At 42.6% G+C, this 25,115-nt stretch overlaps 1 protein-coding gene across 2 annotated transcripts in view; it reads right to left on the reverse strand.

The window, feature by feature from the left end:
* TBC1D30 (TBC1 domain family member 30) overlaps positions 1-25,115 on the reverse strand; it is a 103,748-nt gene that overhangs the window by 14,714 nt on the left and 63,919 nt on the right. For both annotated transcript variants that reach the window (XM_062203294.1, XM_062203295.1), the window contains 4 exons: positions 20,131-20,299; positions 15,980-16,148; positions 12,074-12,179; positions 2,554-2,666 (listed from right to left, as the gene is read on the reverse strand). In XM_062203294.1, the coding sequence (XP_062059278.1) occupies positions 2,554-2,666; positions 12,074-12,179; positions 15,980-16,148; positions 20,131-20,299 (557 nt within the window). The remainder of the gene's footprint in view (positions 1-2,553; positions 2,667-12,073; positions 12,180-15,979; positions 16,149-20,130; positions 20,300-25,115) is intronic.

Genomic DNA, 25,115 nt, shown 5'->3' on the forward strand with positions numbered 1-25,115 from the left:
CTGTAGGCCCCCCACTGTGCTGTAGAACACTAATTATTCCTTCTATCTAATTGCACTCTGGTATATATCCAAAAAGAATGAAATCTTTGTATCAAAGAGATACTTCCACTCTCATGTCTACTACAGCACTATTCACAATAGCCAAGATATGGAATAATTTTCTCTTCTTTTTAAAAGAGTCATTTACTTGAAAGGCAGAGCTACAGAGAGAAAAAGACAGAAAGACAGAGACAAACGGGGTGGGGGGAGAGGGAGGGAGACAGATCTATCTATCTGCTGGCTCACTACCCAGTTGGCTACAACAGCCAAGTCTGAGCCAGGCTGAGGCTAGGAGCCTGGGACTCCATCCAGGTCTCTCATTGTGGCTGGCAGGGGCCCAAGCAACCACCTTCCATTGCCTTCCCAGGTGGATTATCAGGAAGCTGGATTGGAAGCAGAGCCATCAGGATTCAAACTTGCACCCTTCAATTGTAAAATAAACAACAGGAGTCCCTGTGCACTTGCTCCCCATGTAGGACCTCTGTCCTTAACATGCTGTACTATGAGAATTAACATTAAACTAGTCTTCAAACAGTACTTTATACTTTGGGTGTCTGTGTGGGTACAAACTGTTGAAATCTTTACTTAGTATAGAGGTGATCTTCTGTATATAAAGATGATTAAAAATGAAGCTTAATGAAGAATGGGATGGGAGAGGGAGTAGGAGGTGGGATGGTTTGGGGGTGGGAGGGCAGGTAGGGCAGGAAGAACCACTATAATCTAGAAGTTGTACTTATGAAATTTATATTTATTAAATAAAATCTTTCCATAAAAAAACTGGCACTGTAGATATGGGATGCTGGCATTGTAAATAGCAGCTTACACTGCACCACACAGCCAGCCCAAATTCTCTCCTCTTTTTGTATAAATATGAGCATATGATCTATACTTTGCTGCACCTTGCTTCTAATAATATAAGAAATCTTTCCATATTCATACATAGTTTCCTTATCTATTAATTTGGCTGCATTGAATGTACAAGTAGCCCATGTTACAGAATCAGGCTATTAATAGTGCTCTCTTGAGTAGTTTCCAATATTTTACTATTAAAAACAATACTGCAATAAATAACCTTGTACAGTCAACCCTCTGTATCAACAGGTTCTACATCTGCTGATTCAACCAACCACAACTTGAAAATGTTTTAAATTGTATCTGTACTGAATATGTTCAGACTTTTTTGTCACTATTCCCTAAGCAATATATTATGACAGCTCTTTATATGGCATTTACAGTGTGTTAGGTATTATAGATAGTGAAAGATGATTTAAAGTATATGGGAGGATGTATGTAGGTTCCATACCAATACTACAAGGGCTTGGGCATCTATGGATTCTGGTGACTGGGGAGGTCTGTGGAACAGTCCCCACAGTTACTGAGAGATGACTGTACTGTTCTTTGCATGCATACAAATATATCTGTGAGGTAATGCACAATGGTAGAATTGCTGATTCAAAGGATATAGACATTAGTAATTTTGGCAAATAGAGCCAAACTGTTTACCTCCCACCAGTAATATCTAACAGCATTTTTCCCTACAGCCTTATCAACAGAATACATTATCAAGCTTTGGAACTTCTGCCAATCTGATAGGTTAAAAAAAAAATCTCAATCTTCAGATTAGATCTTACTGGCCCATCATCATTTACTAAATAGTATGTCTTTTCACCACTGATTTAATATGCCAGTTTTTCATTTGCCAAATTATTGTATAAAAATTTGTTAGCCTCTGATCTTTAGTATGTTTTAAATTAGCTCATGTATGTATCTGTGTACCAGCTCCAGGCTATTTTAATTACTGAGATTTTTTAAATTAATTATTTAGTTGAGAGAAAGGAATACAGACAGAATTCTCATCTGCTCACTTACTCCCCAAATACTTGCAACAGCTCTTGACTGAGGACAAATTTAAGAGCTGGAAACTCAATCCAGGTTACGACCTATGCTGGCAGTGGGAACCCAATTTACTTGAATTCAATATCTCCACTTTCTCCCAGGGTCTTCATTAGCAGGAGTCTTGAATCAGGAGCCAGAGATGGAACTTGGACAAAGCCACTCCAGTATGGAACATAAACATCTTAGTCTCTACTTCCAATTCAGCATCCCTCTGATGCACACCCTGTAAGCTGATGGTTCACGTACTTAAGTGCCTTCCACCCAAGTGGGAAGCCTATATAGAATCCCAGGCTCCTGGGCTTTGGCCTGGCCCAGTTCCAGCTGTTGCAGACATTTGGAGAGTGAACTAGAGTTTAAAAGATCTCTCTCTCATCTTTCTCCCTCCCTCTTCCTTTCCCTCTTTCTCTTGCTCTGCCTTTTCAAGTACATACATACCTACATGAGCTAGAACTTAAAACCTGTGGGAAAGAGGCATTCACATTTTAAGTACTAAATTGCCTTGAATATATTTGTAATCCTTAATAAATATTAATTTAATAGCAAATTAAGGTATTAAGTCTTCCATCTCAAAAAATAAACAAACAAACAAACAACAACAACAACAACAAAAAACCTTACCCAGAAACTGAGGTGGGTTTGACCGTGGCTGGGAATGGTGTGATATTGTAGGTGTATTTTTCCCTCAACTCAGCGAGTTGTGGAAAAGGGAACGGAGCCATAGAATAAACAGTCTGAAAAACAAGAGCAAAATGCACACCTGAGATGGTGGCCTTAACTAACTCTCATCAGTCCTGGAAAGGAAGTAAAGTTTTGTGAAGTGGAATGAGAAGAGGCAGATACTACTCCTTATGCAGCAGGTAGAAGAGATTCCACTTCAATATCCACTTCAGAGGAAGACAAATACTACAGCGTGAGCAACCCTAATGTGAAAACCTGAAATCCAAAATACTCCAAAATGCACTTACATGATGCCATAAGTTGAAAATTCCACACTGATATCATGAACAGGTCACAGTCAAAACATAGCAGCACCAAAAACATTGTAAAAATTACCTTCAGACTACAAGTACAAGACATACAGGAAACAGAAAGGAATTTCACATTTAGACTTGGGTCTCACCCCTGAGATTTCTCATTATGTGTATGCAAATATTCCAAAACCTGAAATATTTCTGGTCCCAAGCATTACAAAGAAAAAAAGGAATACTCATACTGATAAACCATGACTCCTCAAATCAACCCAGCTGCAACTGGCCATTCCAACAGGTGAACATGGCTGGGTAAATGCAAGGCAGCTGACTTCTTCCTGTGTTTAACAGATGGGTTAACTCAGAAATCCACAGTTTCCAGTCACTTCTGCAACCAAGAGCCCATAGACACTCTTCCTATTTAGTGCTCATATTTTAAGGCTTTCTCTTATGATTTTTATAGATATTTAATGTCTATAAATTTATCCAGCCTTCTGGATAAAATTAAGTCTAGTGTATAATCTTATGATCAACTGTTAGGTTTTTTCCAAAGATAGCACCTTTTCAAATGTCTGTGAATGAGTTCTAAGTGAAAATTGTATCTGTTATTCTTAAAGGAAAAAAGATAACAGGGTGCAAAGCACAAGCTGTTAAAAAGTCTATAAATAAAAATAGAGGAAAGTATGTGCATTTACAACAAAATTTCTAAATCATACATCATTCTATCAGCAAGAGGAAGATAGTCTTGTTTGTCCTCCTTTTATTAAAATTTGCCAAACATATTTCTTCCATCCTTCATGTTCTTATTCACCAGAAAATGCATATATTAATCACACTTTCATTTCTCCTAGGATGTCAATCAAATATCCTAATGATGCTTTCTAGGACAACACTTGAAAGCAGAATTTTTCATTTCAACAGGATTGCCATTCTGAAGGCTTAAGAGAGGTCTAATATTTGTGTGGCTTGGAAAAGGCAGGCTTCACCTGTAGCTTGGCATCACCTGTGCAATTTTGGCCCTAACAGCCTGCACATATGACTGTCCCCAAACTCCATGGTATCCACTTATTTAAACTGTACCAACCCAAGACTCCAAACAGGTAAATGTCAGCCACAATTCCTTCCCTTTAATGCTCCGTGTTTATTGTGCAAAGCTACACAGTTTACAGGAATCTTAAAAGTCATCTCTATCTCATCGTATCACATATGCTATGTACTTGATTATACCCAAAAGCTGAAAAGCAGTAAATTGTGCCTCCCCAGGAAGAAGCATAAGGCATCTCACAGCAGCTCCCATCAGCCATCAGACCAGCTGCCAACATTTTTGAGTTTCCTTTTACCTTGTCTGAAAGCGACAAGCTTGAAATTCAGGATCATGCTTACTTCTAAGGGCAAAGCAGGTGGTGAGGTCAGGGAGATGTGTGGAGAGGTTCACCCTCACCTTTGCTGTTAATATTTTATTTCCTAAATTGGGTGGTGAGTAGGTAGCTTTTGTTATATCATTTTGAATGCATTCTGGATGCTTGAAATATGTCATGTGATCTTATTAATAATGTGGTCAGAGAGAACGCTCATGTTCTTTGATCCTACAAAGCCATCCAACAGCTGTCCTACCACCACTGCAGAACTGTTCCCTCCTGACTCTTAGCACCCTGTCTTAGCTCCACATAACCTCTTAAAGGAAAAGGAGAGATATGAAATCCTCTCCCCAGCATACTAAGATCCCGAGCGCAGTGCCCCACCTTGTGCCTCAGCAGAACCAGCATCCACCTATCTAACAGCACACACTAAATGGGGATGAGAGTCACTCACTCAACTGATTCTCTTTCCTTAGCAATGTAGACACTTGGTTCAGACATTCAACAAAACCCATATCAATTAAATTCAACTTTAAAAGATGAGATTACAGGGCCAGTGTGGTGGCACAGCGGGCTGTCACTTGCGATGCCGGCATCCTATCTAGGAGCACAGATTGAACGGAGTCCCAGCTGTCCCACTTCTGATCCAGCTCCTGCTACTGTGCCTGGGAGAACAGTGGAAGATGGCTCAAGTGCTTGGGCTCCTGCTACCCATGTGGGAGACCTGGATGGGGTTTGGGCTCCAAGCTTTGGCCTGGACCAGCCCCAGTTATTGAGGCCATTTGGGGAGTGAATCAGTGAAAGATACCCCCTTCCTCCAGCCACCCCTCTCTGCCTTTCAAATAATAAATAAATCCTTAACAAAAAAAATAATAAAAGATGAGATTACTAACATGAGGTATTTTGAAATTTCTTACAGGTGAATTAAGATGTCTCATGGAAGACAATGGAATGATGATCTGAAGATCCACCTGTGCTTCATTCATTCGAGTTTTGGAACAAGGTACAGGATGAGCATCTTAATCTGAAATCTAAAATGCCCCAAACTCCAAAACTTTGGGTGTCAATGACACAAGTGAAGAATTCCATACCATAAAACTTCATTTTGTTTATGAAATTATCTAAAATATTATACAGAGTTATCTTCAAGTTATGGGCATATAGTGTATATGAAACAAAACAGAATATCATGTTTAGGTTGGAGCCCATCCCCAAGATACCTAATCATTTTAATGCAAATATTTCAAAATCTGAAAAAATCCAAAACACTTCTGGTCCCAAGCCTTTTGGATAAGGGATACTCAATCTACAGCAGAAAATTTCCCCTGTTCAATCTTGTAAAACAAGTTTATAAGCAAGGCATAGGAAGTATCTCCTGCCCCTACTTTACCATCCTGCCCCAGGACAAAAAGCTTGGGTTCCTAGCAAGTTCTTTCAGGGAGCATTCAGCTAAAGACACTTGACCCAAACTTGACCCAAAGGAAAACTGGCTCCATGGAGTTTTCAGCTTCTAATTCAGGTCTTTCTCTATCACTTGCTTTGAAATAGTCCTTTATTTCTGAAATAGTCCAAGGTTCCTCAAACAAGCTTGCTTCCAAATAGGGCCCTGGCACAACTCCACAGCACTCAGGGTACCTGAAAACCAAAATTCCAAGAAAGACAGTTTACCAACCATCTTAGAGCCCAAGTGTGGCATGCCATGGACTCTTAGGCTTAAAAAGGAAGTTAAACACAATTTGGTTGAGCCTCCCTCCCTCCCAGCCCAGAGCCCCTTTCAGATCCTTTCCAACAGATGGTCACAATGGCACTGCTCAAACACTTCCCAATACAGTCATACACTCTCCTGCAAGCAGATGGTTTCAAATGTTGACAGAAGTAACACCTCAAACGTTCTCTCTTGAACAATCAACAATACCCTTGTAATTTCCACCACATCTCTGATGGAAGAAAGGCAACACTGGAGGTCAGAAGGCATTTTGTGCCTGTGTCATACCAGAGCTGATTCCAGATCACAGTAAACCATTTGCACTTTGGGCTAGGTTTTTCGAGAATCTATTAACCCTTCTATTAACAGCATCTGTGTTTCCTCTTAAATTGCCCTAAAGGGATTTACCAGAGACTATCAATCAAAAGTCCTGCTGAGACCTGAATATACTGTTCCACCAGCATTCTCCCAGCTTCTATACTCAACACTATCAAAAAGATATTAAAATGACCATTTCTAATAAGAAGAGTTATGTGATATCCAGGGAGGGATGGATAAGGGTAGGGCATTTAGAATGGAAAGAAATGGGAAAGGCCCAAAAGGGTCCTTTAGCTCAGAAATAAAGACTTTAAAATAAGAACATTTCTCATCTGGACCATTTCAAGCTTGCTGATGGATTTATGGTCTACCACAGTCAGATCAGAGTCACTGAATTATCTTTTTAAAAAGGTGAACACAGAGACAAGAGTGGCTTGAAATGGCATGCGCCATCCCTTCCTTAGCATTCTTTGATGTCAAGGAAACACGTCTGTTCACTGCCTTCACTACCAGCATACCCTTACACAGACGTTTATATTTAGCCATGGCAGAAAAGGAATTCAATTTCCTTTTTCATTATTGACATGCTTTACCAAAAAAAGAGAAAACAGAAGTTGTAAAAAAAAAAAAAAAAATGAGGTTGAGTTCATCTTCACCCAGATGCTCCCTTGTTAGGAGAAACACTACCACCATGGAATCTAATCAGCCAACCTGCAGCCTGCAGTGCCCCCTCCAGGATCCTCTTAAGAGCAGTGTAAAGAAGTAGTTCTTTCTCCTGCTACCTAAGGTTGGAAACTCCTAGAGGACAAAGACGGTATGAAGGGTCTTCACAAAGTTCACGGAAAATATGTATCATGAAAAAACTATACATGGATTTCCAAAATTTTTTACACAAAAATAAACTTAGATTTTTAACCTTTTTTATTTATTTTCACTTTATCTGAAAGGTAGAAAGAGTTGGTCAGAGATCTTCCATCCATTGGATCACTCCCTAAATATCCTAAATAGCCAGGGTTGGACTAGGGCCAAAGCCAGAAGCCCGTAACTCAATCCACATCTCCCACATGGGTGGCAGGCATCCAGGTACTTGGGCCACCATCTGCTGCCTTCCAGAGTACACATTAGCAGGAAGCTGCATCAGAAGTAAAGGAGCCAGGACTTGAACCAGGCACATTATGGAATGCAAGCATCCCAAGCAGCAGCTTAACCACTGTACCAAATCTCTGCCCCCAACTTATCTTTTAATTTACCCATGAACTAGCTTTTTTGAAAGTTCCCTGGTAGCTCCCATTCCTTCTGGAAAAATTTCCAGAGGGTAGGGAACATCCTGCCCACAGGCCATATAAGGCCTGCAAATCATTTGTGATCTGGCCCTGCCAAGGCAACGCAGGCAGGACTCAAAATTCAATACCTCTATAGCAGGCTAATTTTTATACTGATAATTTTGTATGGCCTGCAAATGATGTTATAAATCTCCACGTGGCCTTAGGTTTCCTCACCCTTAAGTGGAATAAGATGCTGCCTTATCCTTCTGAAGAGGATTTCAGTCTTTACAAAGAGTCTTTTCTGCAAGGTAGAAGCAGTGTGCTGGGTGGTGGGGGAAAGCATGAGGCCAGGAGTCATGAACACGGCTCTCAGACCTGGGTGTCACTAGACAACCTAAGAAGCTGGAAAGGTACTCCCTCACCAAGCCCTCGTTTCCTCTCTGTAAAGCTTCTTTTAAGTGTTTATTTTAGTGTTGTCTAAAACCACCCACCTGTGTCAGAATCACCCATAGCCCAAATATCTGTACTTTTTAAAAATAAATTTATCCAACTCCATTTTTCCACGAACTTTAAAAATGTTTGTTTGTTTGTTTTATTTGAAAAGGCAGAGAGACACAGATATTACCCATCTTCTTGTTCATTCTCCAAATACCCACAACGGCCACATCTGGGCCAGGCCAACACTAGGAGTCTAGAATGCCACCCAGGTCTCTCACACGGGTGGCAGAGGCCCAACTTCTTGAGGCATCACCTGCTGCTTCCCAGGGTGCATATATCAGGAAGCTGGATTTGGAAGTGGAGCTAGAACCCAAGCCCAGGATCTCCAATATGGGTTGTGGTCATTCCAAGCTATATCTTAAATGCTATACCAAATGCTCATCCCAAATATGTATATCTTAACATGTTCCTGAGAGTTTTCACAGTCAGGTTTGAAAACCTCTACCCCAAGACCTAATGCTCTGTCATTCATTGTATGCAGTGAGCAACCATTTCTGTTCTTAGCTCTATGCTAGGTGTCACGAAGACAGTAACCTATTGTTAAGGCATTCGATACCTCCTCAGAGAAAGCAGAGAACATACTTGAAAACCTCTCATACAGCACCAAATAACTTGTAATTAGCATTAAATCAATTGTTGGAAAACTTTATTACTGAAGGAGTAAAGAGGAGGCAGCATCACTGACAGCTAACAAAGGCTGTGCAAGGGTAGGAGAGAGGGGACTGAGCAGGGCCCGGAGGAGCACACAGGATTTTTCACAGGGGTATTAGGGGGAACCGTGACCCACAGACACCTGGGCGGCACCAAAGCTGGGGCCAGCACAAAAGTTTCTGGTTGCAAAGTGGAAAGGAATGCCTAGGGTAGTGTTATGGCTTGACTCCCCCCCCCCCCCAGCTCATGCAGGCATGTAAGACCAAAAGTGGTATGTTAAGTTGGTAAATTAATGTTAGTGTGGCCTCTGCATGCAATCCCCATTGCCAGCCTTCATCAGATGCCACACTAATGGAGCTGCCTAATCTTAGACTGTGAACCTCCAAAACTACAAGCCAAAATAAACCTTCTTCCTGCATAAGTAGCACCTCTCAGGTATTTTAAAGTAATGAAAAAGTGATTAATACAGACAGGAAAGGACAGCTAAAGTACACCCTCAATGCGATCTGCCCAAAAACAAACTCACCCTCTTCCTCCTAAATCAGAAACTTGTGAATTGTCCTTGTCTACCCCATTTCTTTCTCCCTCATCCCTGTATTCGGTTTATATGGCCAAGGCCAGCTGACCTCACCTCCTAAGTATCGTCTCTGTCCAGTTCTTTTCTCTGCCCTTCACTGACTCCTCAAAGGCCTCCCACTATCAGAGATGACCCTTTCTAATCCCTCCTTCACAGACCTGTCCAGGTAGTTAATATAAAGCACAACCCAAACTATGTTCCTCCTCTCCTTAAAATCACATCCACAGCCCTTCTCCTCCCATTTCCAAGGGTGCACAGAATCCCTAGAATGTCAGTAAGCATCCTTTCACAACTGCTGACCCAAGACAGAGAGTCTGGGTAGTGGGCTTCCATGCCTCAGTCCCTGAATAGCAAACTCCTTGTGGTTTCCCTCACATGTCACACAGTATTTCATCATCACGGCTTTGTTCACACCTCTCCCTCAACCACCAACTACCCCTCAGCTCTGCACCACTGCCTCCCCTCCACACACATCCTCATGTGTGTATGCACCTCTGAACACACACACACACACACACACAGCTTAGCCAACTCTTCTTCATCTTCAAAGGTAAAACTAGGCACTCATTCCTTCAGCTAGACATTCAATTATTCAATTCCTCAAGAAAGTTTTTCTTGACTTCCTCTCCTTTATCTTACCCCTTCCCTACTCCCTACTCCAACGCTGGCTTAGGCCCTGTTTTTCACTCAGCCCCCAGACCCTATGCACACCTCTCTTGGCCCACTCCCCACATTGTATCATAGGAGAAAATAAGCTCCCTCAGAATAGACCCATGTTTTATTCTCTGTTGTATCCTTAGCACCTGCCACAGTGCCTGGCATTCAGAGATGCTCAGTAAATCACTGTAGAAGCTAACACAGAGCCTAGAAGACAAGGTGGAGTTAGTAATAAGGAAGCACACAAGGCTTTAGTGTGGAACAATGAAATGACTAAACTTCTAGTTGTGGACAATTGTTCTGGCAGCAAAATGCTGACTGTATCAGAGCAGAGGGCACCTAGAAGGAGCTCAGAGTTTTGTTTAATCCAGAAAATATTTATTGCTTTAAAAAGGCAGAAAACCATAGATTCTTGATAAATGATTAATTAATGAATTAATAAATTTATTGAGCAATTCTAAATAAAAGGCATAGTGCTAAGTAATGTCCTTGTCCCCAGGAAACTTATAACATGATTGAGGAAACAAGACACAGTCTTAAGTCAAGGCAGAATATGATGGCAAACACAAGAGAAGAACAAATGAAATAAATGGCAACTCAAAGAAATGGGAGGTGACTTGAGTTGAGACCATCAGAGGCTGTGTTATAAAGGAGACAGCATCTGAACCAAAACCTTCAAGAAGAAGGTACGTGTAGGGAAGGAGCAGAGAAAGGCTGCACAGTGTAAGCAAAGGTATGCAGAAGGCAGATGTCCAGGCATTTCTAGGTATGTAGGACAGCTTGAGTAGATGAGAACAGGACAAGGTACAAAAAGGAACTACGGCTGAAAACATAGGCTAATGTAAAGAGAACTGGGTAACAAGTTAAGAAATCCTTGCTTTGTTTTGTAAGCAGTGAATGGCCATGGAAGCTTTAAGCAGGAGGGAGAAGAGGTTATATCTCATAATCCTGCTTAGAGTTTTATGAATCTGGCCATTCTACAGGATTTAAGGGAGGGACTTGGAACACACAACAATGCTCAAAAAAAAAAAAAAAAGGCACTTCCCTCCATGACAGAATGAGCAATGAAGCAATAGCCTGGAATCTGGGAGAAAAATTAGAACCAGAACATAAATGTCAGGGTCAGATAGAACACGTCCTCCTTTGAGAATGAAGAGCTGAGTATGCAAAAAAATGCTTAGGTAGTCAATATTCTCCATAAATCAGTTGGCTGTCCACTAACAGTAAGGCATTTTGCTAAGGAAGTGGGGGTACAGGAAAGCAGCAAAAGAATGAAGCTCCTCTCTTCTCAAGACCTGAGTCTTGTTTTTGAGTCTCTGGTCTGGGCCCCAGAACCCAAAAGTGATGTGGGGCATGGAACCCAACACAATGGTGAAAGTTGAAACAAAGAAAAAGGAGAGAGAAATCACAGAGAAAGAAAGGAGGAAGGCCCAAGGACAACCGTGAACATCACTCACAGTTGGTCAGTGGCAAGAGGAAGCAGCAGCAAGAGGAGAGGAGAATGAATGAAGAGCATGAAGAAGAAGAAGAGAATGAATCATTGGAAGAGAATGAAGATAAATTGTGCTGCTGAGAGAGCATTAACAAATCATCCATCTTGCCCACACTGTCAGGTTTAATGACTTCATGAACATGATACTGGGAGACAGAAGCATGCCAGAAAATAGCCATATCCTTTGCGTTTTTCACTTTGAAATTCATGGTTTATACGTAACAGCCCAAGTTGAAAATGTCAACAAAACAAACCAAGTCACTGATTCATCTCCTCTTTTATTCTGAATTATTCCACTCCTAAAATAATTATTTTACCCCACAAGTCCCCTTTTAAAAAGGTGAATAATTGGATTCAGAGTATCTGGTGATTTTGTTCCATTTTTATTTTTCCAGCTTATTTTTATATTACACCTACTGATCTTCCAGCAACACAGTTTGAATGGAAGCCACAACAAATACCCATTATTCATTTCCTCCTTTCTCTGGTGACACAGATTCTCATCAAGATATATATAGGCTTTTAGTCAGTTGAACCACTACATCTGAGGGCTAGCCAATGACATTTCCCAAGCACGCTGCTCTGACACCAGTTCTTCCCACAGCCCTGGGGTTGTCTGAGCCAAGGCAGGGCCATGCTGCCCACCTACCTGCATGAGTTCATGGCTTTGCAGAAGATCATTGTCCAGCATCTCCTGAGTCAGGCGCCCCATGGTGCTGTAGAACTCGTCTGCTGTTTCACAGCATTCTATCTGCCTGCACGAAGAGAGGACAGACAAAAGGACTTGAGGACACCGATGCTGTACAACAGGCGGTGCATGTACAGGGTACATACCGTCCCTTGCCATCAAGTCAATCAAATTGGCAATCAACAAAAATCAATTCCTGGGCTACACTCACAGTGCAGCTGCTCTGTGTAGAGAAAAGATAAAAAGTACCACAGGAGGCCAGTGCTGCAGCGTAGTGGGTTAAGCCTCCACCTGCAGTGCCAGCATCCCATATGGGTGCCTGCTCATGTCCTGGCTGTTTCATTTCTGATCTAGCTCTCTGGCCTGCAAAAGCAGTATAAAATGGCCCAAGTGCTTGGGCCCCTGCACCCATGTGGGAGAAGCTCCTGGCTTCAGAACGGCCCAGCTCCAACCATTGCAGCCATTTGGGGAATGAACTAGAGGATGGAAGATATTCTCTCTCCCTCTCTCCCTCTCCTTCTCTCCATCCCTCCGTCCCTCTCTCCCTCCCACTCTCTCCCTCCCTCCCTCCCTCTTTCCGTCTACCTCTCTGTAACTCTGCCTTTCAAATAAATAAATATATCTTCAAAGAAAAGATTTGTTCATTTGAAAGGCAGAGTTATAGAAGGAGGGAAAGAGAGAGACAGATCTTCTATATGCTACTTTACTCTCCAAATGACTACTACAGCCAGGTCTGGGCCAAGCTGAAGCCAGGAGCCTGGAATTCCATCCTAGTCTCCCATGTGGGTAACAGGGACACAAGTACTCAGACCACCTTCCACTGTATTCCCATGACCAGGGAGCTGGAACAGAAATAGAGCAGCTGGGACTTAATGGGTGCTCATATGGGATGGCAGTGTTACAGCGGGTGGCTTAACTCTTCGGGCCACAATGCTGATCACAAGATACAATTCATTCCATAGAAAGTTCCTCTACGTTAGTTTCCTTTAGTACTTTTTAAAGATTTATTTTAGAGGCAGAGTTAGAGATGGAGAGACAGAGTAATCTTAGTATACAAACAACATCATGATAGGTGAAATGGAAATAACTGGTGCTCTTTGCTTTGGATATCTCCCCCTTTCCCTTTCTGTGGAAGAAAGACTAAGTCTAACCTGCCTCACAGGTTGCGGGTGACAGATTCTTTATCTACGTACTGAGCTGGATGCAAGAAGCAGGATGTAATCTCCACCAAGCAACAGGGCCCTGAGAACGCAGGAAGTTCTACTTGTGAAACATCCTATAGACTGATGACTATAGACGGACATGAGAGGACTTCAACATGTCCATGGAAAAATGAAATTAAAAGGTAAATTTAGAACAAAAAATGAAATCCATGCAAAAAGTTCATGAAAGATATGTATTATGAAAAATTTGTACCTGGATTTCCAAAACATTTTGCATCAAAATAATTCCATTTCCTACAAACCTCTGAAGTGCTCTCATACAAAGCTTCTATGTTATTCAGGTGTACATAAACTGAAGACTTACACTATGCTGTTTATGGGAAGATCCAGGTTTAAGAACCATTTTTGCTATCAGGAGCTGTGTGACCATGAACCAGCTGACCACTTCCCTGGAGTAGTTTTCTCACTTGAAAAGACAGGGAGATCAATCCTGCCCACTTCTCAGGATTACCGGGAGAAGTGCATATGACAATGTGCTTCCCCTGCCTAACAGAATGATGGACACTGCCGGCACGTGATGATGCATGATGGTGGCTGTCCCTTCCCCATGACAAGCTGCATGCTCAAAACACGTATAACTACCATGAGCAAGAGCTCTGAAACATTCAAGATTCTGTCTAATGCATGCTGTCCCTAAATGTCACACACAGTAGCCAGTTACTTTCATCAAATTCACATCTTTAGAAGCACAGGTTCTAGAGCCAGGATGCCTGGATTCAAAATCAGGCCCTTCCACTTCCTAACGGGGTAACTGACTGAGCTTCTGTGCCTCAGTTCTCCTATTTGTAAAATGGAAATAATAGTGCACACCTCATAGGATGGTGTAGAATAAATGAGTTAATACACCCAGAGTGCTTACCCCAGCGCCAGTCACTACAAACACTCAGTGAACACTGGCTCTTATTTACAGTTATGATGATTTTAATAATGTGACATCCCTGGCAAGACTACAGGAATAAATTCTAATCCTTCAGAAAATGAATAGATGGGAACAAAACCAAGACCACATCTTTTCCTCTTGATCCATTATTACTAACACAGGATGCACATTTGGCCTAGCAGTCGAGACCTGATTTAAGAGGCCCCCATCCCATATCAGAGTGCCTGGGTTCCATTCGTTTCTCCAGCTCCAACACATTAATGATTTTTTTAATACCTGAATGAGTAATTAGTGCATCTTTGTAGTTTCTTTGCAAATAGTTAAAAAATACTGGAAGTCTCCCAGGAATCAAGTCATCATAAAGAAAAAGGTAGCTTAAAAAAAGGCTTTCTACGGGTTGGTGCTGTGGCGCAGCGGGTTAACACCCTGGCCTGAAGCACCAGCATCCCATATGGGAGCCGGTTCTAGTCCCAGCTGCTCCTCTTCCCATCCAGCTCTCTGCTGTGGCCTGGGAAAGCAGTAGAAGATGGCCCAAGTCCTTGGGCCCCTACACCCATGTGGAAGATCCAGAAGAAGCTCCTGGCTCCTGGCTTCAGATTGGCACAGCTCTGGCCGTTGCGGCCAATTGGCGAGTGAACCAGCAGATATAAGACCTCTCTCTCTGTGTCTCTTCTTCTCTGTGTAACTCTTTCAAATAAATAAATAAATCTTAAAAAAAAAAAAAAGGCTTTCTAAACAAAACATTGCCAATGATTTATTAGCTTTCTGACATGTTGTAATTCACAGCTCTAATAAAGAAATACTTAAATTTTCTCTGCTTTTTTTGTTTGTTTGTTTATTTGAGAAACAGAGCACTCCCATGTGCTGGTTCACTCCATAAATGCCCATGACAGCCAGGGCTGAGCCAAGGCTGAAGCCAGGAGCCTATAACTCAATCAAGGTCTCCCTCAAAGACCCAATCATTTAGTCATCACTGTCTCGTAGGCATTAGCAGGAAGCTGGAGTCCAGAGCCAAAGTATCAAACCCAGGCACTCCAATATGGAACTCAGGCATGCCAATGGGTGTCTTAATCATTAGGCCAAATGCCTACCCCACTTCTTTGCTTCTTACATTACCCAAAAGGTAAAATTTTAATGTAACAATCATAAAATAGTAGAAATGATTGAAGAAAGTCTATGTTTTTCACCTCTGCTACTAACAAAGATGCGAGAAAAATCTACTTGGCAATATGCATTGGCAGTGCCAGATTTCAGCACAGAATTAAGTCTTGATAAAAGGAAAGCAGTTTCACAAGTTCTACTACTGTGTGCCAAGCACCGTGTTTATCTCATTTAATTTTATCACAGCCCTGAAAAGCAGAATAAAAAACGTAACAAAAATGCATAAATAATCCAAATGGAGTTACTAATAAATAACCTACTCGTCTCCAGCTCTTCCACCTAAGTTCCTCTCTGTCTTCCCAGACAATGTCCTGAGAGTGAACCAGCCAGAATGAGCACAAGGGTGTGGTGGGAGGGTTGGAGGTGGAGGAAGAGAGGAGAAGCTCCCAACCTGAGGAAGCCACATCCACACACTCCGTCTGATCTAAGGATGTGCCAGCTGACACCCCAGAAAGCTACAGCAACTGAACAAAGTTCACAACTTTCTCTTTTCCTCCTGCTTAACTACCACTGCTTTACCCGTTCCAGTGCATTAGTGCTTACGGCTCTTAACACCACAGTGCAGAACAAGACAGAAGAGAATGGAGCGGGGAAATCACTTACTCTCCCAATTTTGCCCAAATAGCCAGCGACACCCTTAGGATGATTTCTGACCCTTCAAAGAAGACTGAATCCCAAATCTTTAACACTGTGTGGTTAGGTAGGCACGTGGCAAAGAGAGTCAGAAACCACTGCATCGTGAAGACATTCGTAAGTGGGGGCTCATATCCACCTGAAATAAAACACACACACATGATTCCCTCGACATGCATGGTCTGCTACATAAACACCCTCTTTCAGTTTCCCAAGTCCATCTAAATATGCCAAGCTTCCTAACTGATCTCATCACCCTTCTAAATGCTCGCCCTTTCCTCCCCCATCTGTTTCTGGAAGAATATATGTGTGCAGAATAAAAATCTCAATGACACGAACTTCACAAATTCTTCATGGTTTCAAAAATCTTAACCTACTTACTCTTAATTAAACTTTCTTTGGATCTACATTTTGTAGGGTGTTGAAAATTAAGGTTTTCCTCACCAAAAACAGAATTAAAAGAAAAGATTTTACTTTCTCAAAAACAAAAACCAGGTCAGTGCTATGGTGCAGTGGATTAAAGCCCTGGCCTGCATCGCTGACATCCCATATGGGTGCCAGTTCAAGTCTCAGCTGCTCCACTTCTGATCCAGCTCCCTGCTTTTGTGCCTGGAAAAGCAATGGAGGATGGCCCAAGTCCTTGGGCCCCTGCACTCACATGGGTGAGCCGGAAGAAGCTCCTGGCTCCTGGCTTCAGATCAGCTCAGCCTTGGCTATTGCAGCCATTTGGGGAGTGAACTAGTGGATGGAAGACCTCTTTCTCTGTCTCTGCCTCTCTCTGTAACTCTGCCTTTCAAATAAATAAATCTTTATAAAAATATTTTAAAAAGCAAAAGCCAAAAAATTTTACATATTAATAAAAATTTTTCAATTAAAATAAGGGGCAGACATTTGGCAGAGCAATTAAGTTGCTACTTGGGATGCCCGCACCCCATATCAGAGTACCTGGATTTGAGTCATGCCTCTACTTCCAAACCAGCTTCTTGCTACTGCACATCCTGGGAGGGAGTAGTGATGGTTCAAGTGATGGCACCTATATGGAAGGCCAGGATTCCAGGTTTCTGGCTTCAGCCTGGCGCAGCCTGGCTGTTACAGGCATTTGGGAAATGAACAGGCAGATAGAAGCTCTATCTCTCTATCTCTGTCTCTATCTCTCTCTCTGTATATGTGGGTGTCTGCTTTTCAAATTAACTTTTTTTTTTTTTTTTGACAGGCAGAGTGGACAGTGAAAGAGAGAGAGACAGAGAGAAAGGTCTTCCTTTTGTCATTGGTTCACCTTCCAATGGCCGCCGCGGCCGGCACGCTGTGGCCAGAGTACTGCGCTGATCCGAAGCCAGGAGCCAGGTGCTTCTCCTGGTATCCCATGCAGGTGCAGGGCCCAAGCACTTGGGCCATCCTCCACTGCACTCCTGGGCAATAGCAGAGAGCTGGCCTGGAAGAGGGGCAACCGGGACAGAATCCAGTGCCCAGACCAGGACTAGAACCCAGTGTGCCGGTGCCACAGGCAGAGGATTAGCATATTGAGCCACGGCGCTGGCCCCTGCCTACATCTTAAACTATGCATAAGTACCAGGTCACAATGGAATTAAACTAGAAATCATGGATAGGTAGCTGGAAAATTCAGAAATATTTAGAGACTGTACAACAATTAAGTTTTAAAAGACTTTGAACTAAATTATACACTGTTTAAAAATCTGGGACCCAGCCTATTTTGAAATTTTTGATTTCACTAAAAAACATAGCACACTCTCTCACTTTTTTTTTTTCTTCCTTTTTTTTTTTTTTTTTTTTGACAGGCAGAGTGGACAGTGAGAGAGAGAGACAGAGAGAAAGGTCTTCCTTTTGCCGTTGGTTCACCCTCCAATGGCCGCTGCGGTAGGCGGGCTGCGGCCGGCGCACCGCGCCGATCCGATGGCAGGAGCCAGGTACTTATCCTGGTCTCCCATGGGGTGCAGGGCCCAAGGACTTGGGCCATCCTCCACTGCACTCCCTGGCCACAGCAGAGAGCTGGCCTGGAAGAGGGGCAACCGGGACAGGATCGGTGCCCCGACCGGGACTAGAACCCGGTGTGCCGGCGCCGCAAGGCGGAGGATTAGCCTAGTGAGCCGCGGCGCCGGCCTTACTCTCTCACTTTTTAAGATGACATAAGTATGCATTATAATGAAATAAAAATTTAGATAATTAGACTGATCATCCTTCCAAATTACAGTCAGGAAAAACAATCACCCAAATCTCTTTGCTTAGAGATTAGGATATAAGATCATTCTCATGGCCAAGTGCAAAGTGCATAGGGAAAACCACATAGCTCAATGAAGTGTGTCTGACATGGGACAGGCAAGGTTGGTCTTCCTGGAAGGAAGCATCATAATACCCATGCAGGTACACAGTTATGCTGCACACCAGACCAAATGAGAAGATTGTTGGCTCAGAAGGAAATGCTTAGAGACATCTATGTGCAGATTATATCCTCAAAAGTCTTTAATACATTTCCAGATTTAACAGTGTGAGGTCAGAGTTGGCTGGGAATGCACTCTCCACAACAGGATCCAGCAATCATTTACAAGAAACACAAGCACTTTTTACATTATTTTATTTACTTGAGAGGCAGAGAGTGAGCAACAGACATACAGATAGAGCTCCCATCTTCTGGTTCACCTCTCAAATGCCCACAATAGTGCATATGAACCAGATGAAATAATGAACCAGGAATTCAATCCAAGTCTCCAACGTGAGTGGCAGGGGCCCAACTACTTGAGCCATTACCTGTTCTTTCCAAGGGTGAGCGTTAGCAGGAAGCTGAAATCAGAAACAGAGCTAGGACTCAAACCCAAGCACTGCAATATAGAATTTTTTAAAGATTTATTTATTTATTTGAAAGTCATAGTTACAGAGAAAAAGAGGGAGATACAGAGAGAGAGATCTTCCATCTACTGGTTCACTCCCCCCAGATGGCTGCAACAGCCAGAATTGGGCCAAGCCGAAGCCAGGAGCAAGGAATTTCTTCCAGGTCTCCCACATGGGTGCAGGGGCCCAAGCGTTTGTGCCATCCTCTGCTGCTCTCCCAGGTCCTTAGCAGGGAGCTGTATTGGAACTGGAGCATCCAGGACTCTAGCTGGCATCAATATGGGATGCCAGCTTCATGGGTAGCAGCTTTACCCACTATGCCACAGAACCGGCCCCCCAGCTTGAGGGGTCTTAACAAGTAGGCCAAATGTCCACCCCAGGAAACAAAGGAACTTCTGACAATTGTTTCTGGTATCCTGAACACAACCAAGGGAGTACAAGCAGCGGGTATATTTAGGGCTGCTAGCTTAGGTTCTTCTGATAACTGAATAACACCCACCAGACACAGTGATCCCCCACTCATCCAGAGCTACTGTCCCATAATCTAAGTAGTTCACAAAAAATCATGTTTGTGCTAACCTGTATGTGTAGCTCAGCTTTAGTGAATCCTTGAGAGTTTGGTGCCAGCTTAGAGTGACTTAGCTAGCTGTTAAGAGAGTACACTATTTGGCCGGCGCCATGGCTCAATAGGCTAATCCTCCACCTATGGCGCCAACACCCTGGGTTCTAGTCCCGGCTGGGGCGCCAGTTCTGTCCCAGTTGCTCCTCTTCCAGTCCAGCTCTCTGCTGTGGCCCGGGAGGGCAGTGGAGGATGGCCCAAGTGCTTGGGTCCTGCACCTGCATGGGAGACCAGGAGGAAGCACCTGGCTCCTGGCTTCAGATAGGCGCAGTGTGCCCGCCCTAGCGGCCATTTGGGGGGTGAGCCAATGGAAGGAAGACCTTTCTCTCTGTCTGTCTAACTCTGCCTGTCAAAGAGAGAGAGAGAGTGAGAGAGAGAGAGAGAGAGAGAACACTATTCATCACCTAGAATACAATATATCATTTCAGTGTTGATCTGGTGCCAGTGAAGTGTTAGGCTCTTGGTTCCATGTGTGACCTTACGTTTTTTCAGTTTTGTATTGCTTTTATTTTCTAGAAATCTATCTCACTGCACCAAACTCTTACCAGCAGAAATACCTGGAAACCTGCCTTTCCATTTAAGGTTTAGGCTCATCTCTACAGTGAAAGGGAGAGGTCAGAGGTTTTCAGAGGAGGAATAGTACTGAGTCATCCACTACCTCCACTTTCTTTGTTTGCAGTTCTCTGAAGCATATCCAGGTGCTGAGATAATTCTGGGAGCTTCAATCTCAAGAGGTCTCTGAAGACAGCCATATCCACAGACAATGCCCGGAGATTATTGACAAAATAGCTTTCAGGAAGTACCTTATCAATAAGGTAAATCATGATCTGAAGAAAAATATAAAGAACAAGACTGTTTTGTACAAATCAGGAGTCCAACACATCCTAAATAGAAATAACATATTCAAATAGAGAAAATGCCATTAGCCAAAGCACACCATGCTTTACGTGTGTTGGTACCAAATGTTCTGGATTTTCAAGGCTCACCTACACCCTGAGAGGGGAAGGAGCAGGATGATTATCCCAGTAACTCAGACCCACAGTCTACTATCTGGAATTTAGAAGGACCTGAGTCCCCCAATATGTGGCTGTGGCTGCTCAGCCTCACTCTAAGAAATGACAAAGCATTCAGCAGCCTGCAAGAGCTCAGTAATGGCTCCTTGAGATCAGAGCAGTTTGGCAAGCTCCATATGGAAACCAAGAGCTGGCCCATCACAAAGCAGCCCCTGAGGCAGGCCTCGAAAGTCACTTCCCATCAACAAGAGTGATTGGAGCAACTGATGTTGGCTTTTCACCCACTTTCCTCTCTTGGGAGAACACAACTAGGTTTTGTTTGAACAAATGATATTTTGCTAAATATATATTTCTTTCATGACACTGTCACATAAATCTTCCAAATTACTATTTTCATTCTGATTCTTCTATTTGTATTACCTTTTCTAAAATGTCAAGAACCACAAAAATGATCCAGGAAAGCACACACAACATTTTGGACATCCATCCCAGTCCTTCCTCCGTCTCGTGCTTGCTCTATGTATAATTGGCTCTGGAAAAGACCAGCTCACTCCCCAGAGCACCAGAAAAACAAAATTAAGGCCAAATCATAGCTATCTCTGTATGTTGATACCGAAATAGCTGTCTCACATCTTTTATTGTCTGGATACTTCAAAATTCTATTTTCAAAAAAAAATTATCTTCCAGTTCTGCCAAGGCCCAATTTGTCTCTCATCCCTGGCTTATAATTTCAACTTTCAGGGTCATAGCTTTCAATGAGCCAATATGGATGAGTACATACTCTTGAAAGAGCCCTCCTGAGATCTCTCTTAGTGGGCAGGTCCAGGGAACCTCACTAAGATTTCTGTTGTTAAGATAGAACTTTCCAGGGAGGGCCAGGCATTGGGCTTCTGATTGAGATGCCTCTGATTCTGCCTCCAGCTTCCTGCTAACGCAGATCCTGAGGAGCAAAAGTAATGGCTCAAGTAATTGGGTTCCTGTCACCCTCATGGGAGACCTGGATTGTGCTCCTGACTCACAGCTTTGGCCTCAGCCCAGCACCTGCCATTATGGACAACTGGGAAGTCAACTAGCGAATGGGAGTGCTGAAAGCCAGAACTCAGCAACAGGAAAAGAAATATGAGGGGCTCTTCAAAAACTTCATGGAAAATGTGCATTATGAAAAAAACCACACATGGGCATGCTGGACCAAATTGATTTATCTTTTCATCCCACTGTTCCACAAACTTTTTCAAGTATTCTTATTCAGCCTGTGTGGAGGGAGGAGGTCCCAGGTAGGAAAGCATAGATTTCCAGCAGGGGTAGGGTGCCTTGGTGAGGACCTAGCACTCCACGTTCAGAAGAGGGTTTTTCAGGAACATGAGGCAAATTTTAAGGAAACAGTCTGTCATTTGATGTACTTTACATCTGAAGACAAGTTATATAGTTATACAAGAAAAATAGTCATGTTTTTATTAAGAACTTATGATCCTTCAAAATTATTTGAAAATAAGAAAAACAAAAATAACCTAGTTAGCCTTGTAATTTTTGTGACACAATGAAATTCTCTGACATCATCTCAAATTCTAGTGTTAACAGAGAACATCAAGGGCCGGCACTATGGCATGGGCCAAGCCTCTGCCCTCAGCGCTGGCATCCCATATGAGCGTGGTTCATGTCCCGGTTGCTCCTCTTCTGATCCAGCTCTCTGCTTATGGCCTGGGAAAGCAGCAGAGGATGGCCCAAGTGCTTAGGCCCCTGCATCTGCATTGGAAATCCAGAAGAAGCTCCTGGCTCCTGGTTCTGGATTGGCTCAGCTCCAGCCGTTGCAGGCATTTGTGTCATGAACCAGCAGATAGACGACTTTTCTCTCTGTCTCTCCCTCTCTGTCTATAACTCTACCTCTCAAATAAATAATAAATTAAAACCTTTTTAAAAATTAGAGAACAGTCAGCTCACTCACTCTACTCACTCCTACATTTCAAAGGCCAAACATTATATCTTTTAAAATAGATTAATACAAAACAGCACTCTGGCCTCAGAAATAGCCCTTAAAGCATTCAGATCTGGCTAAAAAGCCCTTGAGAGCATTTCAGGCATGGAAAGCCAAGACACTCTGAAAAAAAAAAAAAAAAAGACCTAAATGAAAGATCTCTGTGAGTGAAATTCCAGCAGAAAGAACAGGCCATCAAAGAAGGAGGTACCTTTCTCTGCAGGGAGGAGAGAACTTCCACTTTGACTATGGCCTTGTCTAAATAAGATCGGAGTCAAAAAACTCAAAAGGCTTCCATAGCCTTGGCAACTCATGACAAGAGCCTCAGGTGATCACTGACGTCATAAATAAAAGTGTCAATTGTTAAATCAATAACAGGAGTCACTGTGCATTTAATCCCCACATAGGACCTCTGTCCTTAATGTGTGTACTATGAGAATTAATGGTAAAACTAATGTGGGTGCAAACTGTTGAAATCTTTACTTAGTATAGGGTTGATCTTCTATATATAAAGATAATTAAAAATCTTAATAAAGAATGGTATGAGAGAGGGAGTAGGAGGTGGGATGGTTTGGGGATGGTTGGACAGGTATTGAGGAAGAACTGCTAAAATCCAAAAGTTGTACTTATGGAATTTATATTTATTAAATAAAAGCTTTCTATAAAAAATAAATAAAATAGATTAGGACAAATAATGGGAGAGCTTCAAATTTTAACAGTTAACAATAAAATAATTACTAAGAAAAAGCAGTAAGTGCTGAAGAGCAGAGAAAATTGCTCACCTACCCATAATAAACCACATGCAAAGTAGTAATTATGATTTGCAGAGACCAAAAAGCTGGTGGAAAAACACTAGGACTCCATATTTTACTCAGCATCAGAAGGGTTTCCTCATGAACTTGACCTTCCTCTGCATATTAAATGTCTAACCACAAGTTCTACACATTCCCAAGTGATGATGTCATCTCATCACATGGGGCTTATTTTCTTGGGGCAGAAATAAAAATACTTTCTCAGCTTTACCTAATATTTCCTTATGTGAATTTTTAGCTTCCCAAGTATCCCTGAGCTCTTTCATGCTTTGATTGGCATGTCTGCCCTCTTCCCCAAACTTCCCCAACCCACCCCAATCGGAATCACTTATTCCAACGTTTCAACAGAACAGATCCCATTTTATAGTCGTACAAGTCACATCTGAAGGGGGAAAATGACTAAAGCTGATAGACTGAACAAACAAAATTGCTTAATAAAAATTGTCTCAAAGTCATGTATTTGATCTGTCACTACCTTCCCTCCATTTGATGAATAAAGAGCTTCAAAACAGTTTCCTCAAGTACATGAATGGAAAAAGTGAGAGGGTAAATGCAGACTTAGATCACGTCAGGCTAGTTTTATTGTTAAGTACATTGGGGTATATGAAACCAGGAGGAGCACCTGTTTATTTTTCCATACCGCATTAGTCAGTGATTGAGAACAGCACCAAGGCATTCACCTAGTCAAACACAGAGTTGGGCAAGGGGAGGTTCTGACTACAAAGGGTAACCATGCACCTTGTCTATCACAAAGCATTGCAATCAACAGTGGCTTAAAAGCTCAGATATGATTTGGCAACCTGAGGTTGCAAATACAACAGCGGCCATCTCCACATTTAAAGGACTATTTCTGGTGACTCATTGAGTCATATTCAGATCTTTAAGATTAAATAGCTGTTTTCCCACCTCAAAATGTTTATGGATTTTTTTTAACTAAACAAGATCCTAAGGCTTTGAAGATTAAAAGATTATACTTCATTTCCATTACATTTCTCCATGCAAACACCTTCCACAGACCCTCACCATAAGCCCACTTCCTCCATAGCTTGTCTCAAAAGTATGGCCCAGAGGACAACCCAACCAGAATTAAGTACAACTGGTGTGGTTGGTGATTTCTAATGAGACCCCCAGGAATCCCCACTCCCTGGTAGTCACATCCTTGTATGAGCCCTTCCCCTTGGAAATGAGCTTCTCATGAACAGACTATGGATAAACAATGAGATGTCACTTCTGAGATGTGGCTACAAATCTGTAACTTCAACTCTCTGCCTGGCTTGCCCTCTTCTATTCTTGCTCACTCTGAGGGATGGCAGCCACCAGGTTGTGAGATGGAAGAGCCCACGTATCAGGTAACGAAAGGAGGCCTTCAGGAACCAGCACTCCAAAAACTAGGACCCTCTGCCTGTGAGGAATTAAACCTTGTCAACAGTCATAGGAACAAACCTGGAAACAAAGGCCCCCTGCCTCAAGTCAACCCGTCAGACAAGACCACAACCTCAGCCAATAGTTTGAATGACACAGTGATGTGACCTTGAGCCAGCTGACTCAAACTGTAAAGTCATACAAGTTTGCTGTCTTAAGCAGAAAATTTCCTATATAGCAATGGACAATACAACTAATATTTAACATATGATGTCTTACATTAGTGGGACTAAAAACCCAATCATTCTCCTCACAGTTGGCAGCTACAGGAAGGAGTCTGTCAACTGATATGGCTTTAACCTGGGGGAAACGCTATCACAGGTAACTACAAAGGTGTGGCAAACATCACAGAGTAGGGTGGGGCATCAAAGAAAAAAAGACTTCTAATCTCTGACTCTCAGAAGAATTTCAGTTGCCTTCGTCA

The sequence above is a fragment of the Lepus europaeus genome, chromosome 10, assembly GCF_033115175.1.
Source record: "Lepus europaeus isolate LE1 chromosome 10, mLepTim1.pri, whole genome shotgun sequence".
Lineage (NCBI taxonomy): Eukaryota > Metazoa > Chordata > Mammalia > Lagomorpha > Leporidae > Lepus > Lepus europaeus.